At 44.0% G+C, this 22,182-nt stretch overlaps 1 protein-coding gene across 5 annotated transcripts in view; it reads left to right on the top strand.

Annotated features, from left to right (window-relative positions):
• The window catches only part of MTMR1 (myotubularin related protein 1), a 61,679-nt gene that overhangs the window by 15,303 nt on the left and 24,194 nt on the right, over positions 1–22,182 (top strand). For 2 of the 5 annotated variants that reach the window (XM_031446528.2, XM_064483306.1), the window contains exons 3-10: positions 1,770–1,793; positions 7,694–7,769; positions 10,459–10,553; positions 10,910–11,017; positions 13,993–14,094; positions 14,414–14,497; positions 15,323–15,472; positions 16,505–16,693. In XM_031446528.2, the coding sequence (XP_031302388.2) occupies positions 1,770–1,793; positions 7,694–7,769; positions 10,459–10,553; positions 10,910–11,017; positions 13,993–14,094; positions 14,414–14,497; positions 15,323–15,472; positions 16,505–16,693 (828 nt within the window). Of the gene's footprint in view, positions 1–1,769; positions 1,794–2,408; positions 2,436–3,984; positions 4,036–7,693; positions 7,770–10,458; positions 10,554–10,909; positions 11,018–13,992; positions 14,095–14,413; positions 14,498–15,322; positions 15,473–16,504; positions 16,694–22,182 lie in introns of all 5 variants that reach the window. The other 3 variants (XM_031446527.2, XM_064483305.1, XM_031446526.2) reach the window with 3 other exon arrangements.

Genomic DNA, 22,182 nt, shown 5'->3' with positions numbered 1-22,182 from the left:
TTTTGTCATCCAAAAATGTGGCCAATAATAGGTTTTATCTCACACGGTTGTTCTGAGAGTAAAATGAATTAATATATACAAGGTTCTCAGAAGAGGGCACCTAAAAAATCATTTCATGGGTCTTTTTTTTTTTTTTTAATGATGCAGCTGCTGCAGAAGGATGACAGTAAGAGAACTGAAAATTTAAATTTCTGTCAGATTGGGAAGAGGGAGGTAGTTGGGAAAGCTACTGTTCAGAGTTGACAAATCAGGAAGTAGGGGTGTAACCATATTTATGGTTATGGAGACAGTGAAAAATCGGTCTAGTTAAACGTGGTTATCACTGAGGAATGAAGCTCCAGAGTTTTTATTACCATATATGTCCAGTTTTGAGTTTTTTAAATTAACATAAACATATATTTTATTTATTTTGTACTAACTTTCTTATAATTAACAAATGATAAACCACATATTTAAAGTATACAAATTGATAAGTTTTGATAAGCACACACTTAGGAAACTATCACCACAATTAAGATGAGAAACAAATCCATCACCACCACCCCTACCAAAACCAAAAAAGCCAAGTTTAAGCTTCTTAGTCTAAATAGTCTATATTTAGGAACTTCTAGGCCTTAATTCCCCTTGAGCTACAGCATCACTTAATTCAGAATACCTTTTTTACTTCAAAGAGTATTTTCTTTTAATGGTGATACAGTGATTTTTTTTGAAGTCTGTATCCTCGTATTCATGTGATCTTCTTATCTATCCTGAGTAAAACCTATAATAAAAACCTCCAGTGACTTTTTTTTTAAATAACCTGTTTTCCACAGAACATCCAGTGTGCTGTGTAAATAACATAGGATTTCAGGCTGTAGAATGGAGAACAGATGATTCACGTCTTCCTCAGACTGTTACCGCTATTGGCTGCTCAAAAGTTCCATCCTTTCTCTGGGGTGTTTCCTTTGCCCAGAACTGCCCAGATGCTTATGCTGCACGTTCAAGTGGGAGTCACAGGCAACGGGCATAGGAATAACCTCGCTGAAATCAGTGTCCCAATTTAGTAAAGCTTGGCTTCCCCTGGCCTGGGGCCTCCCTCGCCCTCCTCTCCCTTCCCCACCACTCCCCACGTGGCCACCCCTTTCCCACGCAGCGGGCGGGGCTGGCGTGAGGGATGGCACCTTGGCCCTGTGGGGCGGCCACACCAGGGAGTTTAATTTGGGAGTCCCAAGTGCCAGTTGGAAATGGAATTCCTGCAGAAACCAGGTTAAGATTTGTGGTTAACTAGGCTTTGTGAAACCATTAACACTCCATCTGAGCTTCTGCATCAGCTGTGGGCGCTTTTGTGGTTTCTTGGTTCGGTTTTGTTTTGTTTCTGTGGGCTGGTTTGGGGGCCGAACCGCCTTTTTATATCATTGTTTCTACGGGGAGAATGCATTCAGTATTCCAAACAGACACACAAATGAACTTTTCAAACACAGCCTGTTCACATTGTCTTGTAATAGCCCTTGACAGAAGGGGTTTGTGTTTAAAATAATGCAGTTTGTCTTAGCCTAAGGGCGGTAAGTTTCTCCAAATCATAGACTTGCCTGAAAATTACAGGACAAATGTGTTAGGATTGATTGGATATCGAATGAAACTTAGAGGGCAAATGTGTTAGGATCGATCTGCTTGGTTTTATTTTGAGGATTATGATGTTTCCTAGGGCGTGGGCTGGTGAACTTAATGGCATCTTTTGAAGTCAATAGTGACATGTCCATGATGATGATGTTCTGTGTTTTAACTGACAGGTTTTCAGGAGGCCTGATATAAGGGTAAGGATTTTTGGCTTTCAGCGGATGGGCCTCCTACTTGTGTGTCTCTGTGCTTTATTGAACACTCGGTCTATTTAGTGTTCTTTACCTTCTCATTGGTTTTATGAGTCACTCAGATCAATTTGCTCTGCTCTGTCATAGCTTTAAGTGTTCACTAGAAATGCTTTATTTGTTACAATGTTTTTATGTGCGATAAAAGCCACCGTGTATGAGGGCAGGATGCTAAAATTGTTACCAGTGTGCAGTACTGACTTGCTGTGTTACATGAATTCTGACCGGATGGATATTCATGGCAGGGTCTTGTAAGGGTAGGCCTACGTAGTCCTCTTTTAACCTCGTTCCTCATGTAATTCATGCTGAAGAATTTAACAACAATAACAAAGTGGTCAGTTGTTGTCCATCCTAAGTAAGACATCTAAGACTTCAAGTCTTGATTACAAGGTCAAGTAAGACTTTGTGTTTGCATGATGAATCCCCAAACCAGAAGTGCAGGTCTTGAAGATAAATTTAGCAAAATCAGCCCCATTTAGTATTTCTTAAAATACAGAGGTAGCTGTTACAACTAGTGGTTTATAGCTTTTATTTTCCTCATGATTTTCCTTCCCTTTATTTCAGAATATTCATAAAGCAAGACAAAGATTGGTAATGTGCATGTATTTAAACCTGAGTGTCAGATGTTGAAAATTAACCTATTTCCATTAAATGAAAACAATGTGGATTTTGACAGAATAATTTAATGACTTCAGTGTTAAAGTTTTAATCTTATTGAAGCCAATGAAGTAGTACAGAACTAAGCAGGTTAAGTCAGATTCTTGTTATTCTAGTTGGTTTACCTTTGTTTAATTTTGTTCCCACCGTGTGTCCTTTTGCCCCTGGGACTCATTTTCTTTCACTGATTCCCATTGTTAAATGTTAGTGCTTGGCTTTATATCTGCATGGACTTTGAAATGCTGTGGGGGGGGTTGGTTGTTGTTTAGTCATTCATTCTTCCTTTTGTAAAATTTTTATCAAAGAATGATTCCATTTTCTTTACACTTAAAAAAAATGGAAATTTCAAAAAACTGGTTGCATTTAAATAATTGTCCTGCTTTGAAGGGTGTCAGTACCAACTGTGTACTAAATTCAGTCTGATGATAAAAGATAAAAAACATATTAAGTAAAAAAATATTAAGTAGCTGTTTTATTGACAAAAATGAAAGGTGGGAAATAGTAAACTCTTTAAAAGCTTTGCTACTTCACTGATTGCCTTTTAAAGAAATGTGGTCATTGGAACCAAAGTTTCTTGAAGGAAAAATACATCGATGCTAAATTTCAATATTTTCAGCCTCAGAGACTTGAGACCACTTTTAAAGAGGGTTACAATCTTGTCATCTTCAGTATTCATACTAGTTATACCACCTGCTAAATGAAAAGTCCAAGCTCTTAAAGTTTCAATAGCTGATCCTATAAAGAAATTAAATTAAAAACAGTATACATGTAAAAGGATTGGAAAGAGTTAAAGATATGTGACATTTTAGCTGTTTGTTTGAAGCACGTTGATACTGTAATTATAAATATTTAATACGGTATTGATTCATAGATCACAATCTTTAATTAGCAGTAACAGACTGTTTGTATATATCTGTGTTTGACTCCAGCACGTGGTGTGTGCATGAGCATGTGTGTGGAAATGTTAATACCAGTGGACTTGACCCCTAGATACCATAATGGTTCCTTACAGTATGTGGATACTTACTGGGTTTAAGACACATGTCTATAAATTGCCTTTGTATTTTGGCTTGATCGTGCCATTTGCCCGGTTTCCGTGGTATGATACATTTGCTATGAGCATGTCCTGTGTCTGTTGTTTGGTTTCTTTGCTGTATGCTACAGTAATGCTTGATTTTAAAAAGACAGTATACATTCTTTGAAATCCATGATGTTTGTCTGCTTTTCATTTTTCTACCCCAACACAAACCCAGAATAGATACCCCATTTTAGGCTGAGGATGCTGTAGATGGCCCACACGTTATTTCCTTAACTCCAAGGGGGAAAATGGTTGTGACTTGCAAAAAGCCATGAAAGGTGTGTCGACTTTTACATGCTTACTGTCTCTTTAAAAAAAGAACTGCTGTCCTTTCACCTGTCTGTTTGCACGTGTTTCTCTTTCCCCTCTTTGCCTTTTCTTGTCCATGCACCTGGTGCTGTGCAGGAGCTTCAGGAAGAACACAATGGCTACCCTTCTGAAGCTGAAGCTGATCAGGTGGCAAGTTCTACGTGTTCATCTGTTTGTAGTTACAGATCGTGTATTTAGAAGCCATTTCATACTAGATTTCTAGAGAACAAGCAAGTGCTTTTTACCACTACAGTCGTACCCTCCTGTCCGAGTTTGGTAGATTCCATTCTGACATTATTTGCAAAAATTGGTTTATCCAACATTTTGTCAACCAGATGTTTGGTCATCTCTGCTTCTCAGCCTTCCCAGATGGCTTTACTGCTGAGGTTACTGAGCCTCAGTCACAACAGGGCTCTGAAGTGCCTTCACAAAGACTTAGAGGGACAGGTGCATACGCTAAGGGTGCTCTTTGAGGGTACAGATTCTGCTTTATTCCACTTTGCAAAGTCTGTACCCAGCACAGCGCCTGGTACCCTGTAGGGATTTGTGGAAATGAGTCCATATATCTTAGAGTTATTAATCAAAATAAGAAAATCACTCACTGAGTTTTCTCGAGTGCTTACTCTTCGTTCAGTACCTCTGGACTCTCTGGAGTCTTTTAAAGCCGCAGAACTTACCCCAAAGATTATGTAGAAACTCAACATATGAAACTGCCGGAAGAGCAGCTCCAGGGAAGCGTGGCAAACTGCCTGTGCTCAGCTGTGCCTGTGCCCCACCCACCCTCCCGCGGTGACCCTGGGAGCGCCTTGAAGAGCCCAATTTGAAAACCTGCTTTCAGCATGCAGCTGTTAGAGAAACTCTCCACCCTGCTGCTCGCTGGGGTTCAGGTGGAGGAGAAGGTAGTGGAGAGACCAGGAGGTTGATGGGCCTTCAGTGGGACCTTCCAGTCACCAGAACAGGGTTGGAATGAGATCCTCAGAGAGAATTCCTCACTGGGGCAACACCGGGAGCAAAAAGGCACCCAGAGGACTGGGCGTGTTCACAAGACACACTTTATCCGTGAGCGTTTTCCTTTCTTTGATGATGCTGTACATGGGTTGGATAAATCAAGGGTCAAATCATGTCCTGTGCAACTTGGAAGTTGCAGTCAAAGCTTAATATAGTACAAGTGTGAGTCCTAGCTCCTAACACCAGCTTTCTAGACGGAATCTACCGTACTCACAAAACAATGAACCTTGAAGAACCATTCTCTTGAATTTCTATGCTAAAGCTCAATGTCTTTCCTGTGCAAAGTGAACCTTCTATGGGGAAATCTGAAGCAGTGAGATCATTTTTTTTTTCTGATAGTTGCTTTTTCATCACTTACAAAGCTTGTCCCAGATTTAATTATTATTAGTGAGAGGTTTGTCTCACTGTCTCACCAGCACATTCATGCCTCATCTAAATGCACAGGTATTTCAAGCCAGATTTAACGTGACCATCAGGAGAGAAGAGAAACGACTGGTCTCCAACCTCTATCTCGAGAGCCTTGTACTTTCTCAAAATGGTCCCAATCACTGCTGCCTCCCAACAACATTTTATTAGTCCTGGGTTGAGGACTTTAGGTAAAGTGTTTGATGTGGCTTGCTAAAAAGCTTAAAGGAACTCAGATTTCTCCCCACCTCTTCAGTTGATTAGAACAGCTTGCTTTAGTAAACATATTTCAAAATAACCTATTCTCATTTATTTTTAAATATGTTAAGGAATTTAAGCCTATATGATGTACAATAATATTTAGTCATTAAAATAAACTTTAACAATGTAACATTTGAAGTCATTTAAAACTTGAATATTGATTAAAATAGCTTCCTCATTCTGTAATAGTATAAAATTAATTATTAGATCACACAACAAATTAAAGAAAGCTGACTTTCAAAATCAGGCTTCTATTAAGATTGGTGATTTTTTAAGTGTTTCTAAAACTCAACTTTTGAAAGTATAAATATTGTTTATGCTCTATTGTGTCAAAGATGTATTTCCAAATCAGGTGTGAGTATAAATGAGTCCACCAATGCTTCTCCACGTCCCCCCGAACAGTTCTCTGTCTCTAAAATTTTTGACTGAGAAGTGTCTTAAAAACCAATCTGGGCTAAAAATTCAAACTGAATAAAATTGCTTGGAGGTAAGAATGAACAAACACTAATCTGTATTATTTTAATCATGTATCTTGATAAGGAGGACGATGGACTATGTCATTTTGTGCCCTCCCTGAACAGACATATCTTGACCAACATTTAGCATCCAATTTGCTCTTTATAGTTTGATGTTTTCCTTTCTTTATTTTGTGAAATTGGATGAAACTACTATGTATAGTGTTTTTAAATTGACCTTTAAGTCCCTTTATAAAATATATTGAAATATTCTTAAAACTATGCAAAATAATTCTTTTGAATTTTCAATAATTTAGGTTAGAATTATAAAAGATACCAATTTTTAATATTTTGCCTCACGAAATTATGCTGAAAACTTAGTATCGTCCAACCTGTTCTACGCTGAACACTAGTGGCCTCCCGATGTTACCAGGTATCATGCAGCCGGATGGACGAGGTAGGGGAAATGCAGCGTGCTCTAGCGCCCCCTTGCTGATTCGGCGTACACTAACAGGCCAAAGACTCTTCTCACTTAAAAGCAAACAAAAAACCCAGCTTAACTTGTTTTCTTTAACCCAGAATTTCCCAAACTTTAACAAAATAAAAAAAAAGCCCTATTCACATATCTTGGGAATTTAATGCTCTCTAAAACACAGCTTGGGAATTGCTGGGGTTAAGTACCTTATTCTTATTAATGACACGTTATATCAGAGATGCCCAGGAGAAAGTGACCTGTTTCCTTGGCAGTATCTCACAGGGTGGCAGTAGCTCGGAATAGGCACTGACTTCAGGCTTTGGTCCTCAGCTTTGTAGTTCAAGAACACTATTTTCTCAGCTCCCCTGAGTCATCCTGCACCATCCAACCAAGCTCACAAGAGACTGGCTACTGGGCTGCAGTGCTGACCTGGACATTTAGACATGTGGACATGTATCTCTCCAGCCATCTTTTTCCTAGTGTCATTGTAGCAGGAATCCTGATACCTCATTAGCAATTTGCTTGGTGAGCATGGAATCAACAGAATGAATTTACTTGGGAGAAGCCTGGTGACCACACCCTGCTCCACAGGAGTGCTTGAAATACTCCTGTCTGCCAGATGAGGGCGCCCTCTTGTGAACTGGGTGGGATACCCAGTGACTAGCCCACTTGCCCTGTCCCCCCTCCTACACTCTGTGCAAACACAGGTTGCTGGGCTGCAGTACAAAAGCCTAGGGCTTTCCTTAGTAAGAGATCCCCTCTCTGGTTTCTTTAATTAGACTTTGAGGTTTCCAAGACGATCTCATAGCTGGACCATTTCTACAGCTGGCTAAGCATCTACGTCCAGTGTTAATTTTATTTGTATTAGTTTCATGCTCAGAGGTAACCCTTTTAACCTTATTTCCAAATTCTGAACGCACCTTATGATAGCTGTTTGTGTAGTGATTACAGTATCTATCTGTCATGTCAAGCCATTTCTATATTAATGCTTTCTAACTGTGAACTTGAAATATGTGTAACAATTTGCTAGAACATGCAGCATGGTGTCCTGTGATGCTGAGCTTTGAAACTGTCTTGTAAGGGGACGGGGGCATACATTTTGCACGCTTCTGTAGCCTTGTAGCAAGAGCACAGACCACCAGAGTTCTTCGCAGGTGTACAGGTGGAAAGTGAGAGTTACTCCTGATTGGTTTCTTGCCAGGCTCTACGGGATGGAAATAAGCTGGCACAGATGGAAGAAGCACCACTTTTTCCCGGAGAATCAATCAAGGCTATTGGTAAGTGTAATGAGTAGACTTCGCTGACGGAGCTCCATAAAATGAAATGACATGTTACTTGCAAGCACAGGTGGTGTCTATGCTAGAGACCAGCCAGACCAATTTAATTAGGGGATCAACGGACTAGACCTCTTCATTCTTATTTATGTCGTCATGACCTCAAGAGAGAAAAGACTGTAGAGGATGACTTTAAGCTCTGACTGAGTGTTGGGTGGCAGATCCAGCTTTTCCTGATGAACGGAAGGCTGATGAGATGCTCACTGTAATGTCAGTTCACTGCCTTTGTTGGAGCCCCTCACTCTAAGGAAAATGTCTCGATAGAAGATCCATATCATATATTTTTTAAAAATTCTTTTTTTTGGTGGGGGAGGTAATTAGGTTTGTTTGTTTATTTATTTAATGGAGGCACTGGGGATTGAACCCAGGACCTCGTGCATGCTAAGCACTCGCTCTACCACTGAGCCATACCCTTCCCCCATCCTATTTTTAATAAGTTTTGAGAACTTGGCAAAGATTTTAGTGGCTTATAAGGGTCCAGAAAGTACAGTTTTAGTGCAATAAGAGGGCGTGTGTTGCCACCCTGGATTGTAAGGGTGATGGCTTGAGGCGCCCAGGCGTTTCAGCAGGTGGATGGGAGGGCAGCTGGGTATGATATTTTCACCTCCCAGTTGCCAGGGTCCAGTTGGACAGTCTGGTTTGCTAGGCCCAGTGTTGCCTTCTTCCCTCACGGCTCCCTCCCAAAGGGGTGTGTTCGCTCTCAGAGTCCAGTCATCTTGTGTCCAGAACATTTGCGTAGCCGGGCTCTCCTACCAGTACCTGGAAACACCTGTTCCCACTGACGATCCTAGTCTGTGGCTCCGGCCTCCATTCATCCCAGCCTGAATTTTTTGGGCAGGGTTTCATTAGGTCTATTTATTTATTATTAGTGTTTTTTAATGGAGGCACTGGGGACTGAACCCAGGACCTCCTGCATGCTAGGCATGCACTCTAGCACTGAGCTATGCCCTCCCCCCACCCCCGACCTGAATTTTGAAACTTTCCTTCTTTGGCTTCTGGAACTTCCTTCACTCCTGGTGGTCCTCTGGCTTCTCTGGCTGTTCCTTCTCTGGGAGTGTTTCTAGCCCCACTCCCACTGCTTTGGGAATGATTGGACCAAAATGCAGAGCTGGTTATGTCAGACTTCTGCTTCCCCAGACAACAGACCACACAGCTGTAAAGTGAACGTGAGGAGTTCTGACACATCTATCCACCTGGGAAACCATCATCACAGTCAAGATAAATGAACGTATCTATCACCCCCCAGAAGTTTCCTTAGGCCCCTTTATAATCCCTCTCTCCTGTGCCTTACCCCCCTTCTCCAGGCACTAGAGGCTAGTTTGTATTTTCTAGAGTCTTGTAGAAATGTAGTCATTTAGTATGTTCTTTTGTCTACTTATTCCATTCCACATAATTATTGTGATATTCATCTGTACCGTGAGTGCCGTGGGTCAGCAGGCACTCCTTTTCATTGCTGAGTAGTATTCCATTGTATGGATCCACCAGTTTTTTTATGCATTCATCTATTGATGGGTATTTGGGTTGTTTCTGCTGTTTGGCTATTACAAATAAAACTGTTGTGAGCATTCATGAGCAAGTTTTCTCTGGCCTCGTGGCCCTCGTCCTCATGCACCCTTTGACCCAGCCCCACTAACCACCGGCAACTCACTGAGCTCTCCTTTCTCCCTTCCTCTCCCTCTACTCCCTCCCCCCCCCCCACTTCCCTGCTGAGTTAAGTCTGTTCTCCTCTGATCTCTTACCACATCATGTCCTCGTGGTTCTGATAGCATTTATCAGGCTGTGGTATAATGGTGATTTTCTGCATCGTGTTTTTCACAGGTCACTGCTGGTGGGCAGGAACCATGTCCACTCAGACCTAGAACCCCAGCAATAGAAGCTGCTCGGGACATGAGTTAGAGAAGGGTTTAATGGAAGTGTTGTGGGGATTTGGCTGACCGGCAACCTTAGTACCTTTAATTATCACGCTAGGACTCATCGGCTGCTGTGTCCATTCCTGCCGTTTTGATGGAATGGCGCTTTGGGAAGATTGGGAAGATGTGGTCTCCTTGTGATAGGTGTGAGCTTCTTCACACTCCCTGGCCTCGTACATGTGGTTGGTCTTGATAAATGTGTTGATATGGATATTAACAATAAGTGAAAAAACTGATATGGAACTGATGAAGAATTTGAAGCAAAGTCTTTCCCCACTTCATTGATGTGGTTTTCATTTTTGCTACCTCTAAAGCAGTTTCATTTGGAGGTGCAGCAGGGGACAGTGTTTAGCTTTAGTCAGTTTTCATTAGCAGTAATTTATGAAATGGTAGCTCAGGGTCTTCAGAGTTTAATTAATGTGTTTTTGAATGTGATTAATTTATCACTCAGGGAAAACGTTAACCACTTGGAAAAAAATGACAAAATGTAACTTATGATGAGGCCCCTTACTTAAAACCTCATTAAGCAGCAAATCGGAATTTTGTTTTAAAAAAATGGAATTTTATTAGAAGGCTATCCATCTATGTCTTCATTTAAAGTAATGAAAATGTTTAAGTTCTGAGAAAACTGGGATCATAAGTAGGAATATTTGGAAACTCATGTTAAGATTTATTGAAACAAGTCAATGGCAGTGGATGGTCTTTTGGTTTTTTTCTTTCAGTGAAGGATGTCATGTATATCTGCCCATTTGTGGGAGCAGTGAGTGGAACCCTGACAGTGACTGACTTTAAGATGTACTTCAAAAATGTAGAGAGGGTGAGTATTTAAAAGTGTGTTTTATTTTTAAGAACACTGCAGAAGAAAGTAAACAATAAAGAAGAAGTCAAAAAGTATCCTGAAATCCCATCACCCTGAGAGAAACAGAGGGTGAGTTTTAAGATGTGCACTTTTGCAAGTGGATTTTGTGTCTTGGAAAAAAAAAAGACTGTTAAAGTAGCACTTCCACTTGGAGGGGAAGTGTGATTGTCATCTCAACATCTACTTCATAAAGCATGTTATAAATCAGCCAGGTCCAAGAGGAAATGCAAAATAAGCAAACATGTTCTAAGACTTAGTGTATGAAAACTCTGTGACTGATATTGACAGGTGTTCATGTTAATTTGTAAACCCAGGACCCGCATTTCATCCTTGATGTCCCCCTGGGAGTGATCAGCAGAGTTGAGAAGATTGGAGCGCAGAGCCATGGGGACAACTCCTGTGGCATCGAGATCGTGTGCAAGGTACGGTCCAGACACAAGTGACACTGATGGGGGGTGCAGCTTGGAACTTCTTCACGGCCTTTGGACAGTAAGAGTAATTTGTATTGTTAGTAACGCAAATGTTTTCAGGACACAAACCTTGTCAACCTTTTGTCAACCAATTCAGACCATTATATAAGCCACTGAAGTAAACCTCTTCTTTTCTATTGAAGTGTTCTAATTAACATGGCCCGCTAACCTCGGTAGTGACATTATTATATTTCAGAGAAATCCAGTGGAAAGCAGAGCTCAGTATTTTTTCCAGTTTGTTGTCTTAAGACTAATCTTTAGAACAGTGGATGGTCAAAGACTTCCCAAACGGACAACAATATTCATGAATTCTGTAATTAAATACACAGTTAAGCTTCTCGGCTGTGTTGGAATTTTCACCTGCACCGAGCTGTTTTTCTTCCTCCAAGGGGTTAAGCAGAACGTATGTGATGACTTTAATGATGACTAGTCATTTAAGAACAGCCTCACTGATGTTTCATTCCCAGTAACTTGACCTCATGGAGCACAGCTTATTAACAGCTCTACCGAAAATACCAGGACAGAGATCCTGCCTGCGCACTGACAAGTTCCCTTCCAAACTTGGGGGTTGGATTCCTGTTTGCTTTGATCAAATCTCTGGGGAGAGCTCCCTCTGTTTGGCCCTAGACTGCAGTTGAATGCGCTTTTTCAAGTAACCCTGTACTCTGCCGGGCGTGGAATCCGTTGGCTTACCAGACTCCCTTTGGGCACCACACGCCAGTCCTCTCCTTGGAGAAACTGGGGTTGCCCTTCTCAGTCCAGAGTTCTGCATGCAGAGCAGTGCCAGGCCATTGAAGAACTTAAAGCGGAGGGCGGATTTGATTGATTCTGCAATTGTGGGACAGGTCATTGCCCTGCTCGGGACTCTTCGGGAGCTTCCCATCATCCTTAGGCTGGAGGGGAAACTGACAGACACCCTGCGGTGTGAGCCTGACCTCCTCTTCTCTGCAGCTTCCTCTCCATCTACCCTCTGCTCATCTTGCCGTCCCAGTGCCTAGAATTGCTCACACTCGCCGCATACCCGCACCCCACCCCCTCCTGGTACTTCTCACACACTCTTCCCTTTGCTTGGAGTACTTTTCCCTCCCAGCCGACCTAACTGGCAAGTCAGCTCCATCAGCGACCAGGGGGCATGTGTGCAGCCAGAGTATCTTGGGGGAGGGCACACCAGGAAGCTATGTCACATAGGCAGGTGTCCTGTGGCTGTTTTACTAGGATATTTTTTTGTGGCTGGGGTGAGCTTTTGCTAATAGCTGCTTTGAAACATTTTCTAGCCTAGAATCCCACGGCCCATGCTCCCAGTCATCTCAGCTTCTGCCTGAGAGCCTTGCAAGATGTAGGGTTGTTGTTTTGTTTTGTTTTTTAAACAAGCGATACACAATTCAAAAAGTGTAAAAACTGTGTGTAGGAAGAACTAAGTTTGACAACACGCAGCCAGCCGGATCCACTCCCCGCAGGCACCCACTGTTACCAGTTTCCACCGATGGCCTATGCACGCAAGTGTGGACGTGCAGTCTTTGAAAATGTGAATGGTTGTATGTTATGTACACTGTTCTGCCCCTTTCTTTTTCCCCTGGACAATGTGCCTTGCAACTCCTTGATAGCAGTACATAACAAGCTGCTTCTTGTTTCTAGCAGCTCTTTAGTATTCTGTTGGTGGTACTGTAGTTCATTTAGCCAGCCCCTAGTGATGGACATTGAGGTTACTTCCATTCTTTCACTGTTATAAATAATATCACAACTGTAACTTCATCACTTGCCCAACTGCTCTTGCTTTAATTTGTTTGTGGTCATATTTATTTTCAACTTTCATGTAAGGTTAGAGGAGAATGAGACTTTTGTGTCTAGCTAACGGCATAGGTTTAGAAAGGCCAAGGGTAATGCTCAAACCAGCCCTGAGAAGAAATTGCACCATCAGAGACACCTTTTCTGGCATTGCTCCTGCCAACTTCCATTTGGGCTTTGGACCGGTGGCTTGCACAGCAGGGTGTTTTGAAACCAATCTTGAGAAACAGCATTATAATTTCTGTAAGGAAGTCACTGAGGGCCGCAGTCTCTATGTGACACGGAGTCCTTGCTATGAGTTCAGGGAGATCCCTGTTGCATTTCTAGTTTATGGATGATGTGAATTCTGTAATTGACTCTTAGTAGCTTAAAGCTCACAACTGATTCTGTGGCACACCTTTAGCAAGTAAGTGCACAGGGCTTGATGGCATGTCATTTATGTACTAACCTTATTCTTGGTTCCATCTGCTGAGTTTTTCCCCAACACATCCCCTTTATTCTAATTTCTTCACTTGATTTTTTTATTATTTTGTTGGAGGTGTTTTGTTAATTGCCTTTTCAAAAATAATTAATTTTTTTTAATAATTAGTTTTTATTTTATTTTTTAAATGGAGGTACTGGGGATTGAACCCAGAACCTTGTGCATGCTAAGCATGTGCTCTACCACTGAGCTATTACCCTCCCCTCAATTGCCTTTTGTTAGAGTAAGATAGAGTTCAGTCATCCCTTGGTATCCACTGGGGATTGGTTCCAGCTTCCCCGCCTGCCCCCAACAGATACCAAAATCTGTGATGCTCAAGTCTCTGTATATAAAATGCCACAGTATGTGTATACAACCTATGCAGATCCTTGAAATCCTCTCTAGATTCCTTAAAATACCTAATACAGTATCAGTGCTATGTAAATAGTCACTGGCACTCTGTGAATTCAAGTTTTGTGTTCTGGAATTTTCTGGAACTTTTCCCCCCAATATTTTCAATCCATGCTTGGTTGAATCTACAGATGTTGAACCTGCAGATATGGAGGGCCAACTGTGCAACATGCAATATGAATGAAAACATTTTATTTATCTCTTCACAGTATGGTGTCTACCTCACAGGTACTCAGTACATGTTAAATGAGTTTTGCTAATTGTTTAACAGGATATGAGGAACTTGCGACTTGCTTATAAACAGGAAGAACAGAGTAAACTAGGGATATTTGAAAACCTCAGCAAACATGCATTTCCTCTTTCCAACGGGCAGGTAAGCACACCAAACTAAACCTCTTTTCCTGCAGGTCTAAATGCCTTGATGGGGTCTGCGGATTTCATGTTTAATTATTCCTTCTTCCTGAGGTTTCCTTTTTCTTTTCTCTCTGTTGGTAACTAGTATTAGAATATTTAAAATCTGTCAGTTCTGTGTAATGATAAAGAAAACTGTCGAGTTGTTGCTTCAAAATTTACAGATTAAAGTAGGAATCTTAATACATTCAGCTCATGAGAAAAAGCTTTAATATTGGGCATATGACGTAGCAAAGAAATACTAACATGTGTTTTATGGGGCTTTTTTTTTTTGTATCCAGACACTCTTTGCATTCAGCTATAAAGAAAAATTTCCAGTTAATGGATGGAAAGTTTATGATCCAGTATCTGAATATAAGAGACAGGTAAAGTATGTTGCCCATCAACTGGAAAATATTAGGTTGAGCATCTTTTTCTTTTCTAAAAGGGTAGAGATGAGGTGGAGAAGAAAACCCTTTTGAAAGAAGTTGTCTGTAGGCATGAGTTACCCAGCTGGTAGGTTCCCCATCTCCAGGATGCCCCATTCTCCCTGTGCCAAACCCTTGGCTCTGCCACTGTTCGTCCTTTCTCTAGAGGGCATGTGGAGTACAAGGGTGGGGGTTTATAAAGCTGATCAGCCAGATGGTTTTTATTAGATATTCTGGTAGCAAATTGATGACTAAGTATCAAAAGCAATGGCTTATATTAGATTTGAAGTATATGGCATGACTGCATCAGTCTGACAGGTGCTCCTATACCTGGAAGCTGTTCAGTTCATTGTTAGTTTGAAGATATTCCAATAAGATATTATTTTCATGACATTAATCTTTGTCTCCACCCTATATTTGTTATGGTGGTTTTATATTACTTTAGACATTTGTAAGAAGTTTCTGCTTCTCTAAAGAACTTCCGTCGGTATCAAAAACACTATGCTCTTTATAGAAAGAAATGTATAGGATTGGGATTCTAGTATATAATCCTCATGTTTTAGTGTGTTTGAAAATTATGCTTCATTAGATTTTTTTAAATGGGTTGGGTAGGAAATGGGTTCTATTAAATAAATGTATATATAAACTTTTAAGTAGCAGTGAACAACAAATTATAAATAGATTTTAGTAGAAAGTAAGAAATGGATGTGGTTCATGCTTAGTACTTTTTGAAAGTGTAAAAGTGTGCTTCCCCCTCCCTCTCTCCTCTCTCAACCCCTGCAGGGCTTGCCAAACGAGAGCTGGAAAATATCCAAAGTCAATAGTAATTATGAGCTCTGTGACACGTACCCTGCCGTCATTGTCGTGCCAACTAGTGTAAAAGATGATGACCTTTCCAAAGTGGCAGCCTTCCGAGCCAAAGGTAGAGTCCCGGTAAGTAAGAAACACTGTCATTTACATATAAACATATACTGTGTTAGATCTAATATGGAAGAAAACAAGACAGAAAAAAGTGTAGTGAACAAAATGGAAAGTACAAATGTAAGTCTAAACCTGAACGTGTCTTTGATTCTCAAGAACCATCTAATTATATAAACATTCTGTTTGCTACGACCCCACCTTGTATGACTTCGCATTACTAAGTATAAGGGAGGGTAACTTCACCTACTCTCTCAAAATGTAGTAGAGAATGAGGAAGGAGTTAGCCTGCTGTTACATTAGCAGTTCCTATCACTGGTTTCACCGAGTCATCCTCGAGAAGGTACATTCTGTCTAGATGCTGAGTGGGATGCTGTAGCTGCGTGGGAGGGGGACCATAACAGAAATAAACAGAGCAGCCAGCAAGGGGTGCATTTTTCTAAACAGTTTTGTTGAAATACAAGGAAACTGCACGTCTAATGGACACAATTTGCTGAGTTTGGACATATGTACGCAGCCCTGATATTATCACCACAGTCACAGAGGGAGTGAGCGTTTTTGATCCTTGAGTTTGCAGCCTGGTATAAGCCTGAGTCTCCTGGTCGCTGGAGGGAAATGAGAGGTTCGGGGACACAGCTTTAAACTTTATAAGAGACTGTGTATCTGCTTGTGCTCGTCTTGCCCCATGCATCGTTGCTGAGATTCAGAGGTCTTTTTAGATTAGGAGATAAACTAAGCCTAGCCAGTCAAACAGAAATGGGGCTTGATGTTAGTGATGGTTTGACTTAGTTTCTGGGTTTCTTAGAATTACAGAATTTCAAAGGTAGAGGGGATTTGTAGAGCTCATATAGTCAGACTTCCTTCTCCCTGACCCAGACACTGAGTCCCCTGGCCGCTGCCCTGCTGTCTCTGGGCGGGCCTTTCCCCTCTGAGGAGGGTCTGCACAAGCAAATGTGTTTGAGAAGAGAACTTGTTTTTACTACCCAATCCTTAGAGCACATACTGTTTTAGGAACTGTACCAAGTGTTTATTGCTTCCAAACACTAGGTGTTGTCATGGATTCATCCAGAGAGTCAGGCGACGATTACCCGCTGCAGCCAGCCACTTGTGGGTCCCAATGATAAACGCTGCAAGGAGGATGAGAAGTACTTGCAAACTATAATGGATGCAAATGCGCAAGCTCACAAACTTATCATCTTTGATGCCCGGCAAAACAGTGTCGCCGACACCAACAAGGTACCTTATCGATACCGCTGCAGAATCTTTTCTTCCGTACTCTTTATGACTCAGCCGTGCTGCTCAGAGAGCCCGTGGAATCCTTCCCCCCCGGGAGTGGCCCACAGCCATCCTGCCTGGGTCTGTAGCCCTCAGGCTGTGTGCAGTGTCTCGTGCGGGTTGGAATCTTGTCTCTCATTGCCCCTGCACAGTCCTGTCTGCGGAACTAAGCGAAGACCCAGAAAGAGAATTAGTACCTAAAGAATCAAGTAAGTATTTTAATGAAAGGGTCGTGAGGCCCTTGGAAGTCCCTTGAACTTGTGAAATATGGTGATCACTTGATTAATTCACATCCAGTCTGAAGCTCTGTTAGAATGGAGTCAACTTTGTGAAACAAGGCAGATAGACAAAGTTTCTGTAAGTCACATGGAGCAGCGACATCCACACACAGCTCCTGTCTGAGTCCCACCAGCTGAAGGGGACAAGATCCTTCGTACCTAGCGACAGCTGTGAGGTCAAGCCTCCAGTACCTGCTTTCCAACAGGAACGGCTCTGAACTGAGTCGCTTCTATTTTCCACTGTTGCTGGTGTTAGGTTCCTGTCTCGTCCCAGAAAGAATTCAGAGACAAGACACAGAGGTTAGGAAGGTAAAGTGGGGACTTATTAAGGGATGGATAGTCCACTCTCAAGGGGAGAGCAGGCAGGCTCAGGTGAGCAGCTGCCTGGAGTTTCTTTGGCAAGTTGGTTACACAGGGTGTAAAAATAAGTGGGCAGAATATTCATTGGGGAGGGAGGGGTTTGGGGTCATATTCCGGGATTTCCATCCCAGATCTACCTTTCTAGGGGGAAGAGGGATTTGTGTCCTTATTTAGTCTGGATGGAAGTGTCATGGCCTTGGTGCATGATGGGTCCTTCTAGTCTGCAAAGCTAATTTTATTGTAATGAGGGCATAATGAACAAGAGGTTACATTCGGACACCCGAGATTCCTGCCTTTTCCCACCTTTCTTTGTCGGTCTCCAGGCCATTCATCACCCCAAAAGTTGTGACCACTTAATCAGCCGAGAGTTTCCTGCTTTTCTCTGCCCAAGGACCCCTGGTGCTTACATGCTGTATGGCTTACCATATTTGGCCCATGCCCCTCCTTTTTGCTCAGTTCCTGCCATTTGGCCTGTGTCCCCCTTTCTCTGCTCATTTCTAGCTACCTGCCTGCTGTAACACCATGAAATGGCTTTCCGACAGCATAGTCCTGCAGGCAGGCACCTGGCAGGCAGAGGACTTGGCCCTCTTCACAAGTAATTTTAGGTATCGGGACGGTGGCGACAGCCCTTACCATCTCATGCCTACTGGTACCCCTGGGTAACGAGCATGAAATGAGCACCTACTAGGGACAAGGCGCCAGGGGAAACACCAAGTCAGACAGTGCTGTCTATGGGAGCTGTCAGCTCTGTGTTCTGGGGGAGCTTGTGACGCTGGGCAAGGCTCCGCAGAGGAGGTGGCCTTTGAGCTGGCTTTGGATGATGAGCAGGAGGAGGTGGGTGGGCACTCTAGACAGCACTGTGCCAGAGCACATCATTCACATGAATGGCAAGGAGGCCGTCTCAGGGCTCCCCTGCTCTGCCCCCTGAGCACTGCTTGAGGGGGGTTGTCTCTCTCAGCAGCTTGTGCCTCTTCTTTCCTCAGTGATTATTCCATTGTTGACCAACCTCCGACCTCCCCATCTCACTATGAGAGGAGCTGTTCCCTTCTACTTCAGAGAGCAGACATGCTAGCAGGCACGCCCTTCTCCCCGTGTGTGCGCGACTGATGGCTTGTCTGCTCTCTGAAGGAGGGGACACTCCTACTGAACAAGCAGTCGCACAGACTGCCCAGCACTTCTCCAGCTTGCGGCTTGGAGGAACGTAAAGCGGGCTGTGGGAGAGCGTGGGGGCCACGTGGTTATCTGTACATGACCATGGGCAGTTACCACGTCTCTCTAGAGCACGATGGCCTCCTCTGTAAACGGGGAGGGACGGACACCTCCTCTCTGGGGTGGATGTGAAGGTTGAATGAGGCAATACCGTAAAGGGCTTATGACATTGCCTGTCCCTGAGAAAGCACTCGGGTCATGTTTGCTGTCATCATTATTGACCTCAGAGTGGATGGCTACATTCTCTTGGCTCTCACGACATCTTGGGCCCTGGACCACTCTCTCCCCCTCTGCAGCCTGGCCAGCTCAGCTGCCTTCACTGGTTCCTCTCCCTCTTCCCAGCTGTCAGATAGTGGCGCTCCTCGAACTGTCTGGGGTCCTCTTTTCTCCTCGGCACAATCTTTCTGGGCCATCCCCTCCAGTGCCATGACTTTCAACACGCTCTCTGTGTTGAGTTTGCCACCCAAGTTTCTATCCTGCCCTGATCCCTCCAGACGTCCAAATGGAATTTCCATCCCGCTCTCTTGTTGGCATCCCCTCTTGGCTGTCTCCCAGGTCACAAAACCTCAGCGTATCCGAAGCAGCCTGAGAGGCAGGGTAGTAAGAGCCCTTGGCTGGGCAGTCAGTCACATCTGAGGTTTCCTCCAGGTTCTAACCCCCTGGTGTTCTGTGGAACCCTGAGCAAGTTATTTAACCTCTCTAGCAGCCTCAGGCTTGTTTTCTGTAAAATGGGAGGTAACTGTCTCATGCTGAGGGCTGTGAGAGAATTGAAGCAGGGTGAGAAGAATGCACGTCATGGACTCAGCACAGTCCCGGGGGCCTCGGTACAGGATGCCAAGGGGCTCACTCCCCCACCCCCACCCCGGAGTCTGGCCTGGCAACGAATGGGGGCATAGGCTGCTGAGTAGGGGGATGGCTCGGGGAGGAACGGGGCTGGGAGGAGGACGGGCAGCGGTTGAGTTTCTGAGGTGGCTGTTCTAATCACCACAAGCTTGGTGGCTGAAAACAACACAAATTTATTCTCTCACAGTTCCGGAGGCGAGAAGTTGGAATCTGGTGGTGCAGTGCTGCTTCTCAGGGCTTCAGGGGAAAATGTGTTCCTTACCTCTCCGGGCTTCTAGTGGCTTCTCTGCGCCCATGGCCACAGCACTCTTGTCCCCGCCCTGTCACCACACGGCCTCCTCCCCTTTGCATCTGTGTCTGTGCTTTTCCCTCTTCTAAGGACACTTGTGATGGCATTGAGGGCCCAATATGACCCCGGATTCTCTCTTTATCTCAAGATCCTAATCACATCTGCAAAGTCCCTCTTTCCAAAAATGTCCCATTTACACTTGCCAGGGATTGATGTGGATGTCTTTGTGGGAGAGGGGCGGCAGCATTTTTCAGCGTAGTCATCCTCCATTAATCAGTTCCCCTTGCTCCCCACGTCTGGTGGATCAGTAACCCCGTCAGTCTTTCCGCGTCTCTGCAGACTTCCTGTCACCACTGTAGTACTAGCCCAGGGAAATTAAAAAAAACAAATATGAGAAAAGCTATATTCACAGAGGCGATCTCTAAACATCCAGCAGAGCAAGGGCAGCCCATTGTTTTATCCCACACAGAAAAGACAGGAGCAGGACACCAAATTGCACGTCTAGAGTGATTTTAACTGCAGTGGTGTATGTGTCTAGGAAGCAGACACGGATGTTTATCTGTCCAGGTCCACATTAGCTCCTCTCTATATGTCATGTCATCTGCAGGTAGAGAGTTTTACTTCTTCCTTTCCAACCTGGATGTGTTTTATTTCTTCTTGCCTGATTCCCTGGCAAGAACCTCGAGTACCATGTTTTGCTTTTTCTTTTAAGATCTAATTGGCTTTATTAGGCAATTCATGAATCTGGCAGAATCCCCTCTAGCAACCAGAAGGGGACTTCCTCTTGAATGCCAGGCTGAATAGAAGTGGTGAAAGCAGGCATCCTGGTTTTGTCCCTAAGCTTAAGGGGAAAGCTTTCAGTCTTTCGCCACTGCGTAAACTAGCTGTGGGTTTTTCATACACGCCCTTATCAGGTTAAGGAAATTCCCTTCTATTCTTCGTTTGTCGAATGGTTTCATCATGAAAGGGTATTGGATTTTCAAAGGCCTTTTTTGTGTCAGCTGAGACGATCATGTGTTTTTCCCCTTCATTCTGTTAACATGGTGTATTGCAGTGACTGGTTTTTGTATTTTGATACTGTAGTAGGTTGACCAGCAGCTCCCAAAGCTTCATGTCCATCTGGAACCTTAGAATATGACCTTATTTGGAAATAGGGTCTTTGTAGATGTAGTTAGTGAGTTCAAACTAGAGTAGCTCTGAAATCCAGTGATTCATGTCCTTCCTCAGAAGAAGGCAGTGCAGAGATGCAGAGACACACACAGGGAAGGTGGCCCTGTGATGGCGAAGGCAGAGACTGAAGGGGCGCAGCTACATGCCAAGCAGCCCCAAGGATGGCCGGCCACCCCCTGAGGCTGGGAGCGAGGCCTGGAGCAGATTCTCCTTCAGAGCCACCAGAAGGAATGACCCCTGCCAACAACTTGATCTTGGACTTCTAGTCCCCAGAGCTGTAAGGAAATGGATCTGTGTTGTTTTTAGCCACCTGGTTTGTGGTACTTTGTTATGGCAGCCCCCGTGAGCCTGTACAACCCCTTTCCATTCCTGGGATACGTCCCACTTGGTCATGATGTAAAATTTCCTTACTCTGCTGCTGGACTCAGTTTGCTAGTGTTTTGGAGAGGTTCCCTTCAATCCAGTCTCCACATTGTGGCCAGGATGATCTACACATACACTCTGTGCGTGCCTTCCATGCCTCGAGGTGGTGACAGCCAGTTCCTGAACAGGGTCTCTGAAGCCCTGCACCCACAGACTCTTTCCTTCCTGCCTCACAATACCTCCTGAGTCCACGTCGCAGCTGTGAGAAGCTTCTTTCAGTTCCTTGAGCATATCCCAGTGTCATCTTCAACTCCCTCCCCTGAAGCTAACTGCTCCCCCATCCTTCAGATGGCACTTTAAAGGTCACTTCCTCAGGGCGTGTCTCCAGCTGTGCGGAGGTCTCCCTGCCCGTGGTGCTCTGCACTTTGCTCTCCGTACCCCTCAGCACGTGGCCAGTTCCTCATTCAGCCTGTGTCCAGCCGCTGGGCCGTCGGCTCCGCAATAGCAGGGGCTGCCCCACGACTGTGGGACACAGGGCTGGCTGGCTGGCTGGTGGGTTGGGGTCGTCTCTCAATGGATGGCCACTATTTAGAGGACCCGACAGCAAGTGGCATTGGATGTTAACTTCAAAATCCAGACTCCACTATGGGGAGGCAGTGTGACAGCACCAAAGGCATGTATGTCACATTTCTTCTTGAGAAAGTGAACGTGGATGGAAGGAATTGAGTTTTGACCTGTGGGGAAGGGAAATCTCTGGAGGTTGAGACCAGGGCCCCAGTGGTGTGTTGGGTGGTGGTTGCAGTCTTCAGGCAGAGAGGGTGAGGCTACGGAGGGAGTCTCCACCACGTGAGCAGGGGCCAAGCACCCCCCCCTCCGAAATGCTGTCTATGGAGGGCAAGAGAGGAACTCGGTGAAGGAAAGGATGCTCCAAGTAGTGG

Source organism: Camelus dromedarius, chromosome X (assembly GCF_036321535.1).
Source record: "Camelus dromedarius isolate mCamDro1 chromosome X, mCamDro1.pat, whole genome shotgun sequence".
NCBI classification, from domain to species: domain Eukaryota; kingdom Metazoa; phylum Chordata; class Mammalia; order Artiodactyla; family Camelidae; genus Camelus; species Camelus dromedarius.
Note: the sequence above shows the minus strand (reverse complement) of the source record. Positions and strands in the feature narration are given on the sequence as shown.